At 48.7% G+C, this 10,155-nt stretch overlaps 1 protein-coding gene across 1 annotated transcript; it reads right to left on the reverse strand.

Moving 5' to 3' along the window:
- Positions 1-897: 897 nt before the first annotated feature.
- On the reverse strand, positions 898-10,155 carry MAPK3 (mitogen-activated protein kinase 3). Its single transcript, XM_083469216.1, has 9 exons — positions 9,758-10,155; positions 7,859-8,041; positions 7,053-7,242; positions 6,777-6,893; positions 6,276-6,390; positions 5,952-6,083; positions 3,589-3,698; positions 3,274-3,412; positions 898-2,647 (listed from the first exon to the last, which is right to left on the reverse strand). The coding sequence occupies exons 1-8, from the start codon at positions 9,919-9,921 to the stop codon at positions 3,293-3,295; spliced, it is 1,131 nt and encodes a 376-aa protein (XP_083325342.1). The 5' UTR covers positions 9,922-10,155; the 3' UTR covers positions 898-2,647; positions 3,274-3,292.

Below are 10,155 nucleotides of genomic sequence, written 5' to 3' on the forward strand. Positions count from 1 at the left end.
CTGCCATCTCCACTTGGGACAACAGCAACCCATCACAGCGAACAGACAAAAGCCCCAGCTCCAGCTGCCTCCTTCCTACTTCCCCCTTGTGGCTTGGAACAATGCTAACTACCCATTATCCCATGACAAAAATCGAGTGAGTTGCAATCTAAGTCAGGTAAGGAGGATACCTCATGCCAGCATAGAATCATAGCACTGTAGACTTAGAAGGTACACCAAGAGTTGTCCTGCAATGCAGGCTGCAAGGCAGCGACTTCCAGGGCAGCACTAGGAAGGGGAGGCTGTAAGCAGCTTCTTTTAGCTTTGAATTCTGACTATCAAATAATGGAATTGCTTTCTGGTGTGTTTTTGTAATCCTGGAAATACTAGGGTGTTTTTTTTTTATGGGGAAGTTTACAATGCCCCTTGGTCACCGTTGTAAAACTCAAGAAACACAGAGATCTGTTTACGGCCTGCAAGATCCAAGACTGGAAGCAGCGAAGGCAAAGGTGAGGATTTTGCAGTCGTGCAGCCGTCCCCGCTGTCAGCATATCCTGTCCTAACACTCCTTTTGCACCCTCTCACCACAGGCCACTTCCTTCCTGTTACAGTCATGTCTATTAAGATACTGAACTCAAGGCAGCACTGCTACCCCTTGTACAATGGAGATGCAAGCGTTCCTGTTGAATCTTCATTGCACTTTTGTGCGGACTAAACTTTTAAGTGAAAAACTAGTCCTGCAGCCAAGTCTTCCTTCTGGGCCAGTCTTCATTCTTGATGTTTAGCAGGGGCAGATGTCTACCCAAAGCTTCTCTTTTTTCCTCGACACCCCAAACCCTCCTGGGGAAAAAACAACTTAGGTTCTCAGACAGTTAAAAATACATGTTTCCCCCTCCAAAATAAGACAAAAATGAGGCATTGAAGGAATAAAGGAATGATTTATTTCAGGGTCTTTTTATACAATTCAAAGCAGGAGGGGATGGGGAGGCATTATTTCCCTTCAATCCAAGTTCCCTCATAGTATTACACGCCCCAGGAGGAAGCCCATTTAGCATGCCGTCGTGGATGGACAAACAGGCAACACTGTCCGAACAGAGACTTCCTCCTCACTCAACTAGATAAGCTAAGGAAACAAACAGACAGACAAAATCCACATTCCCGTTTTTCTGCTTGCAACATTTCTGTCTTTGGGAACCCGAAGGTTCTGGCAGTTCTTGCTCATCCAAACTGGTACCCCCCTCCCCAAAATGGCACACACAGAGGTGGGAGGGCTTAAAATCCAGAAGTTAGTCCATCTAAGAAGTAGTGCTCCCTTCCCAAAAGCTTTGCCTTCAACCAAGGCTGCTTCCTTCCCAATACTTTCAGCAGACAACAGTCTAGCTGCTTGTTCCTGGTTTAGTGCTCGCATATCCAAAATACCTCCTCCCCTCAAGAGTTTGGTTGTTACGGGGCAACTGGGTTGTCCCCTCAGGACACACAAGATGTGATCGTCCGTCATCTTCCCAGCCTTTCCCCTCCCTTGTAAAATTCATGTTTGCTGATAGCTGCAGGCCCCTGATCACTTTTGGACTTTGATCTGACCAAGGCAAATGGGGGGGGGGGAGGGTAAAATTCTGCACACATTGTTTAAGAACATCATTGATGAAAGTGGAGGGAGGGGGAATTAAGAGGGCAGCCATGTTAGTTTGTAGCAGCAAGAAGACAAAAGTGCAGTGCCGTTGCAGAGGCCAATTGGTTTCTTGAGGGACATGTCAAAGGGTTCACGTACCCCGACTGCCCAATTTATCAAGATGCGAAATGGAAAGGGGGAGGAGGGAGGGAGGGGGAGGCAGACAACCACAAACCTTGCCTTAAAAGAGGAAGCAAATGAAGTTGAAAGCCTTCCTTTTCATCTGCACAGCCACAGAAGCAGAAGGGGGAGACATTCCCCCCCTCTTCCGAACAGGCACACCTTTCTAGCTTTGTAAAGATCTTCATCTTGCGCTGCACAACAGCTGCTGCCCACAGTGACGAGATGTGCATGAAAGGTGTTTGAAAAATGGCACTAACCAGCAGACAAAAAACCAGCACATACATGCCCTCCATTTGCGCAGGGAGGAACCAGGACTCCTGTGAGTTCTCAAGGAGTGTAGTGGGGGGGCGGGGGGAGAGAGTCAGAACCCTTGGGCTCTGTTCCCAGTTGTGGAACAGTCATGTGGTTCTGTGGATTACAAGAGTGAGAGTCCAGGAGCCAGGATTTAGGTTCAACTCCCTTTGTTAATAATGCCCAAGGGATCAGAAAATGGCCCTGCTAAAAAATCTGCATTAGTTTATTAACTCGTTAACAAAGACAATAAAATGCCAAAAAAAGGAGATGACACTCCGCTCCCTTCAATTTCTTTGAGGGAGGGGTTAAAGGACAGGGGAAACCGATTTCCTTTCCCTCCTGTAGGGGAGGGTACTCCCCTCCCCTTCCCCAACCTGGGCACCAGGGTCTCACCCTGACACATCACATTAAGGGGGTCCAGAGATGGGTTACCAGGGTTCACAGCCACGTAGCAAAGCGCAGTTGTACAGCAAGTCGACAGGGGCACCCCCAAATTGGTACCCCCTGAATCCTGTGCTCCCCTCTAAAATCCAGTAGGGGAGCTGGGTACAGTCCCAAATCATCTCCTGGTGAAGCAGAGACCTGGAACAAAAAGAAATCCTATGAGAATTACAGACGCAAATACTCAGGAGTCCTGTCTACAAATCACACGATGCAGCAACATTTAAATCGCTTAGCTGCAGCGGGGAAACCAAAAAAACCCAAAATCATCCACATAGCAAACACACATTTCTGAAATTTGTAATAGCAAAAAGTGTCTACCTAACAAGTCTTGATAATGCCTCACAACTGAATGGTGTATATGTGTGTATATGTGTAAGCATTTGCAGGCAATGATCAGCCAACATAAAACTTCTCTGGCTACATACACATGCAAAGTTCAGATAAAACTCTCTCTCCAGGTTCCTTCACATGTGTGTTTCATAACTTAAGCAGCTTGCAGCAATGATCTGCTCCACCCCGTTGGACATCCCCAGTCCATTCACAGAAATGTAGGTACCGGGAAGTGGAATCTCCACCAAGGGGATGTCCCAAGTTCATCGTCGCAAAGTAACTGGTGGTGGGAACAAGCCACTTCAGAATCACCGCATTCAACACCGATCATGTGAATAACTTGGGCCAACGTATTTCTGCCCCACAGCTGGCCTTCCCAAGGTCAGGCAGATTTACTAAAACAACCTCTTGACCCGCAGTGCTGTTTGACTTACCAGTGGTCCGAACAGCCCCTCAGGGCCCCTGGTAACCAGGCTGGAATCGTGCCGTCTCCTCAAATATCAGCTCTTTCAGCTTCTCTTTGGGCAGGTCATCCAGCTCCATGTCAAAGGTGAAAGGCTCCTCAGCCACCGGCTAAGCGTGGAGCAAAGGGAGAGATGTAAATATCTAGGAATCCTGGTCCCCAAACTCCTTCGTTTCCCAAGTCCGCCCATCCTAGCCCACTGTACTCCCGCCTTCTCATTCCTCGCCCTGCGCTCCCAAATCCCCTCGAACGGTAGTCAAACCCCAAGAACCAAAGCGTCCAGCACCTCATCTGAGGGGTCGTAGTACTGCTCTAGGTAAGGGTGGGCAAGGGACTCCTCCACTGTGATGCGCTTATTAGGGTTAAAGGTCAACATTTTGTCCAACAGGTCCAGAGCTGAAAAAGGGAAAGGAGGGTGGGGGAAATAGGATGCAGTATCAGCAGCCAGACAGCAGAGGGCAACAGAAAGAAAACGCGCACACAAACACACACAAAATTGTGCCAGCAAATAGTTGCAGGGCTGGAATCTGGCCACAGGTGGCAGCAGAGAGCAATGAAGGGTGGCTGGCATCACCGACAGCATCCCATAGCAAGGTTCCTCCTGGATCAGGACCAGGGCTCACCTAGCCCAGCATCCCGTTTCCAATGACGGCCAGGTAGATGCTTCCATGCGCTGCTTGTGCAGCAACAGCTCTCTCCATTTTGTGCCTATTCACAGGTGTATTTGTTTTCGAAGTGGACGTTCCTTTTCTCCGTTGTGAATATGGGCGGCTGCCGACATCACAATTGCGCCATGCAAATGCGTCTACCCCCTTTGAATGCGATCTATGCTGGCGGCCACCAGCCCCACAGGCTTTGCTCTTTCCTCCTAGGGAAGATGCTTCACCGCACTTGACCACCTTGGCTGTTCACTTCTGTACCTTCTCCCAGTCTGCACTACCCTGCATGGCCTGGGCGTGGTCCAGAACGACATTCCTCTAGCTCAGGCATTGCTACAGGTTTAAGGAGAGGCACCAGAGTGTTATTCTCAACACCTTTCCAATTAATTCAACATTTGAGTGCCTGGGAAATCCGAGTGCCTTTTTTTGCAGCAATGATACACTGAGTTGATGTTTTCAGTGAGCTGCTCACCATAACCCCAGAATCTCTCTTATGCACTTAATAACTGGCTTTCATAATGCTTTTACCAATTGACCTGTAACAGTAAGACTTACAGGTGTGGCATTTGCAATTCACCCCCGAACCCTTTCTTTAAAATTGGCCTTACACTGACAAGTTGCACATACTTGTGAAGTTGCTGGGCTTTTAACATCTAAGGTCTTTAAGGACTCTAAGGTAAATGCAATCTGTCCCCAATTGCAATTTGAAACTTATCAATTAGCTCCTAGAAATCTTCACTGTGTATCATCTTGATTTAACGTAGCTCCTTAGTGCTCTGTATTCCAAACACTGTCATAGAGGAGAGCTCTCACACACCGCACATGTCCTCAACATGTGTCTCAGCCATCACCTGTCCTCCTTCCAATGGTCTTTTCACACTTTTGTATTCTAAGAACATCCAAATGCCACTCTGGCTGGTTTCTTGCTCTTTAGAAGAAATTGTTTGCTGCCTGTTTTAAGTCTCGAGTTATTTGCTTTTCAACTTAAAGGAAGTAAGTCTCACTGAACTTAGTGGGAGTTGCTTCCAAGTGAAACATGTGCTGGATTGGGTTACAACAATTTGACAGATTGTGGCAAGGGAACTTCTCTGAGTTGCAACATTTACCATCAGCCAGCCCCCAACTGCCAAAGAGCAGAAGGAACCACCATAAACAGCTCCAAATACCTTTAATGTTTTATCTTTTTGTGGATGAATTATAATTTGTTTGGGGAACTGTAAGCTGCACAGAGCATAACCATAGTGCAACAATCTCAGTTGTCCTGGCTTCAAGGGGTCTAACATTAGCATCAACACGTTTTGTCCACCTTTATTGGTAGCTGACAATTTGATTGGCATTACCCCTGAGTGCTAATTAAGAACTTTTATCCTATCCTCAGTTTTGAGGGCACAGAATGTTGTGAACATCCCCTATCAGGGAATGAGTTATTTCAAATCAGATGCTTCTCAGTTGGCCTGCTTTCCTCTAGAAGTCTGCATAAAGCTGCTCTGTGGTGTTTTTTATTTGAAGTCCCAACAATCCACTTTCCTTTGGGATTCAAGTATAGCCTGTCCCATTGCTTTGTCTAGGGTGTGGCTGTGTGTTTATGTTATTAGTTAGAAACAAGACCACAGCTCTTATATTGTTAATAGCTGCATCAAAAGGAAATTTCAGGACATGCTAATTTTCATACCCCTTCATGGCAAGAGCGATGAGAGACACAAAAGTCCTGGTCACACTGGGTGGAAATGCAGGTGGCTGAGCAACATTTATATTTGAACAGTGAGGGGGAAACTGCAACCTGCACAGGCTAATGGGAACCTTCTCTTTCAGCAGTCACTGGTGAGCATGAAACAAAAGTGTTTAAAGACTTCTGGCTTAGGTTATATTGGGAAGTATAATTAGGCATATATAGTTGGGAAAACACTGGAATGTGAGAATGGACAACAATGAGCAATGCATGCTGGGACACAGAAGTGGCTGAACACCCTTTGCCTTCTTCCTCCCTTACCTTTGAGATCAGCCTTAGGGAACAGTTTGGCCCAGGGAACCTTGGGCTTTTGGGGCAGCGACTGGAGATAGTTGCGAGCCTTCATGTTGATGATGCAGTTCAAGTCGTCTTGAGATGGGGAACCCAGAATACCTGTAGAGATGGCAGATAGAACTTTGTTGGATATATTGAACAGGGAAAATAGTTTTCAAGTTCTGTAACAAGCAAGGCCTCGGGCACTGAAAAGAGACCAAGAAGGAGGCAGAGTTGGCCATTCAATGGCGAGTGCCAAAAACCTCTCTCCTCCAATACCAAATGCTTTACTCCCTGATATTTTCCCCTTACCCAGGATGTGGTTCAGCTGGTCCAGGTAGTGCTTGCCAGGAAAGATGGGTCGGTTTGACAGCATCTCAGCCAGGATACAGCCCACAGACCATATGTCAATAGACTTGGTGTAGCCCTGAGAAGGGGGTAAAAGACATGGAAAGAGAACCAGGTTCTGGGCTCCCCGTGCCGTGCATAACCAGCCCACAGTTCATAAAGAGGCTGCTTTCTCCTTGCACAGTGACTATCTGGCAGGATGAAAACTAAGGTTCCTTTCTTTATGAGGCATTGAAAGCCTGAAACTATGGCCCCAGCAAAAGTACAGGGTTCAGAAAGACATCTCTCTTTCCCCAGATTTTCAGAAAAAAATAAATACCCATATGGTGGGTGTGGGCTAAGTGTTATTAAATTAAGAAAATGTCTTCATGTTGCTTTCATGGCTATGTTAATCCCCCCCCAAAGTCGAGACACCTCACTTCCAAATGAACTTTGCATCGCTAGTCTTCACTCTGACTATCTTACCTTGGAATTAAGCATGATTTCAGGGGCTCGATACCAGCGAGTAGCGACGTACTCCGTCAAGAAACCTGTGTGGTCATGGTCTGGGTCTGCGATCCGAGCCAGGCCAAAGTCACAGATCTGTAAGGAGAGAGAGGGGGGACCCCAAAGGGGATGGGCATGAGTAGCAAACCCAGGGTGAGCAGAAATCTAAGGTTGCAAAATGCAGAGGAGGGCGGGGCAAGCTGGTGTCAGCTGGAGAGGGAAGGAAAGAGTCTAGCAAAAGTTGCTGAATGCCACCTTCAGGTCACACGTGGTGTTGATGAGAAGGTTGCTGGGCTTCAGGTCCCGATGAAGCACATTGGCAGAATGGATGTATTTCAGCCCTCGGAGAATCTGGTAGAGAAAGTAGCAGATGTGGTCATTGCTGAGCTGCTGGGTCTTCAGCAGCTTATAGAGATCAGTTTCCATCAAATCCTGAACTATATATCTGCAGAGGGAGAAATGGTGCCCCCTCCAGGAAAGAGGGAGCAAGAGCAACAGTCAAGAAAAACAACTTTAATAGTAGTACTGTACGTAAAGGAGCATCTAGGGAGGGGAAGGGGGAACCATAAAGTGCACACAAAGTGCTGAGCCACCCATGATGCCACCCACAATTTGTCCCTCAGGCTGAGTTAGATTTTCATAGGTGTAGTCCAGCCAGATACTGAGTGTTGCTAACACTTCCAATGACTGCCAAGCAGAATGTATCGCTGATAATGATGCAGCCAATAACACCGCCTCTTCACATGCTTGTGATGTATGGTACTAAAGGAACATTCTTGATCCAAGTGATCATTTTAGCCCTAACCCATTAAAAGCACAACGCCCAGAGCCATGCTCAGAAGACAACAGGAAGCCAATGCAGATGCTGGCGCAATCTTTTCCCAGCAATTCCACAGCACATCATTATGCTGCGTGCCAGCCAAAGCCTCAGAGCCACGCATTTGATTCAAGGACTCTATGCAGATCACAGTGTGACTCCCACAGCCTCTGGGCATCAAAACATATTTTCACGTAGGTGCCCTTCCAGGCTTGGAAGGGACAACAGTGGCCTTCAAGGATACACATCACGCATCTGGTCAATGGTAGGTGCACGCAGGATGTCATTGATGCCGATGACATTCTCATGCTTGAAGCGCAAAAGGATCTTGATCTCTCGCAGTGTGCGCTGGCAGTACGTCTGGTGCTCAAAGGGACTGATCTTCTTTATGGCAGCCCGGATCTTGTTGACATGATCGTAGGCAGAGCTGTGGGGGAAAGGAAGACAAAAGACACATGCAGATGGTAACCTCTGGGTCTGTGCACATACATAGACTGTCTCCTCAGTATAAAAGCTTGCATACATTCTTTCTCCAAATTGCCAAATGCCTTTTTCCCCCTCCTCTCCCCCATTGGAAGAAAACAGTCTGGTGATCCACAAGAGCAACTGACAAGGGGAACTGCTTCCATGCAAGGCAGTCAGAAAGCCCCAAATGTACACCAAGGTTTTGGATCTTAAGTCAATAGGATCAATACAAGGACAGAAAGATAAGGGAGAGAGGAGGAAATAGCAGGCACAGCAATACAAATTGCATGATACAATTATTTAGAAAACCCAACTGTTTGGCTCCATTATCACCACTTGGCACAAGTCCTGGCAGCTGGCAAGAGCTGACAGAATGAGACCTAAAGAGTCAACACTAGGTGGCATGGTACAGGGAAGCTCTGGCCCTGCAGGTGTTGCTGAACTACAACTGCTACAATCCTGGCCACTGACTATGCTTGCTGGGGCTGATGGGAATTGTAGTTCAGCAACATCTGCAGCGCCAAATGTTTCCTATACCTACTGTAAAGTTCTCAAGACATGGAGTGTAAGCACAGAAGCCTAGAAGATCAGATGCTTAGCAAGGAGATAATAAATACTTCAGAATAAAAGGTGTTACACAGTTTGACTGCTACAAGTACTGGCAAGCTGTTGGGTGTAATATGGTGGCTAGGTTTCATACAATAGGATATTGCAAATACCCTAGCTTGGGTTAACTTTTGAAGGCACAAATGAGGCATATACAGCAGTTCTGAAGGTTCAGTTATTGGAATAGCCTACCATTAATATAAAAACTATAGGCCTAGTGTCAATCCAAGTCTAGAAAAGAACACACACTATGTCTCAATATGGTATTTAACAAGGCTGGCAAAACTATGGAGCCTACAGGAATAGTGGTGTAAAAAGTGCTAGCACTGAGTGGGGCTGACATCATAGTAAGCATTCCCGCATTACTTAACTACATGGCAATGAGAGGTTTGGCAAGAAGGCAGGTTAGCCAGCCTCCGACTTGCAAGACGTGTCCCTGGTGCCAACAGCCGTGCAACAAGAAGTTTGTCAGATGCAACTTCTCCACCAAAGTGCTGCAGTGATAAGGGGGCACCAGGGCTGCGACCACCAAGCTGCTTGCCACCTTGGTATTAAAATGCACAGAAGCGCCCTTTGAAAGCAGCAGGAAGGCACCAGCCAGCCTCCGAACAATGGAGGCATGAGCAAGGAAGCTGGCAAATATTGGCACAAGGAGATAGCGGGCCGGCAAGGGGCAGTCCCTGGGAGGGGCTCGGAGCACAACAATGACTTGGCAGGGCTAGGGCGTGCTGCTTCTGCTCGTTCCTAGTTCACAGGGCAGTTTGGGAGAAGAGCATCTGCAGAAAAAGGCTGCAGCCGAGTGGAGAGCCCTGCGCGTGCAACGGGGAGCCTTGGAGCGGAGGAGCAACGGGAGCCGACACGGACAGGGTCGGGGCGGGGAGAGCAGCGTCGAGAGCGCGGCAGGCGCCTCTGTCGGGGTTCAGTAACTAAGAAGCAACATGGCGGAAGCCTGTCGGAAAGGCTACGGCGGCTGGGACGGCCGCTTTCGGCGGGTCAGCCAGCCAAGCCTCGGGCTCCTTGCGCGGGTACGGCGCCCGGACAGGGCCATTCCGCGCGGTTCGCGCTCACTCACCAGACCATGCCGTAAGCCCCCTCGCCGATGTACTGCAGGTCCGTGTAGCGCGGCCCCACGTCGAACACTTGCCCTTTCACCGTCTCCACTCCCAGCTTCGGCGCTCCCGGTCCTGGCACAACCCCCGCCCCGCCTGGGGCTGCTGTCGCCGCTGCTGCCGCCATGGCCGACCTGCTCGAGAATCTCCTGCAGCCGCTCCTATCGCTGCTTTACCCGGAACCGACACCGCCCGACAGCACCGCGCATGCGCTCGCCGAGGAAACGGAGAGACCGCCACTGCCCATGCGCTCGGCAGAAGCTGCGGCTTGAGGTTCCTCTCAGGGCGCATGCGCCCAGCCTGCCTCATAGCGTTTTGCGGGCCACAACGCGCCTGGCTCGGATTGGGACGTCAAGAACTC

Source organism: Podarcis liolepis, assembly GCF_965112155.1.
Source record: "Podarcis liolepis genome assembly, chromosome: 13".
NCBI classification, from domain to species: domain Eukaryota; kingdom Metazoa; phylum Chordata; class Lepidosauria; order Squamata; family Lacertidae; genus Podarcis; species Podarcis liolepis.

Bases quoted from the DNA above. Each gene is read 5' to 3' on its own strand.
- MAPK3 (XM_083469216.1), bottom strand. From the start codon at position 9,921: ATGGCGGCAGCAGCGGCGACAGCAGCCCCAGGCGGGGCGGGGGTTGTG. The intron at 6,391-6,776 runs GTAAGATAGTCA...CCCCCTTCTCAG, and splicing joins AAATCATGCTTAATTCCAAG to GGCTACACCAAGTCTATTGA. The intron at 3,413-3,588 runs GTGCTGGACGCT...CTCCACGCTTAG, and splicing joins ACTACGACCCCTCAGATGAG to CCGGTGGCTGAGGAGCCTTT.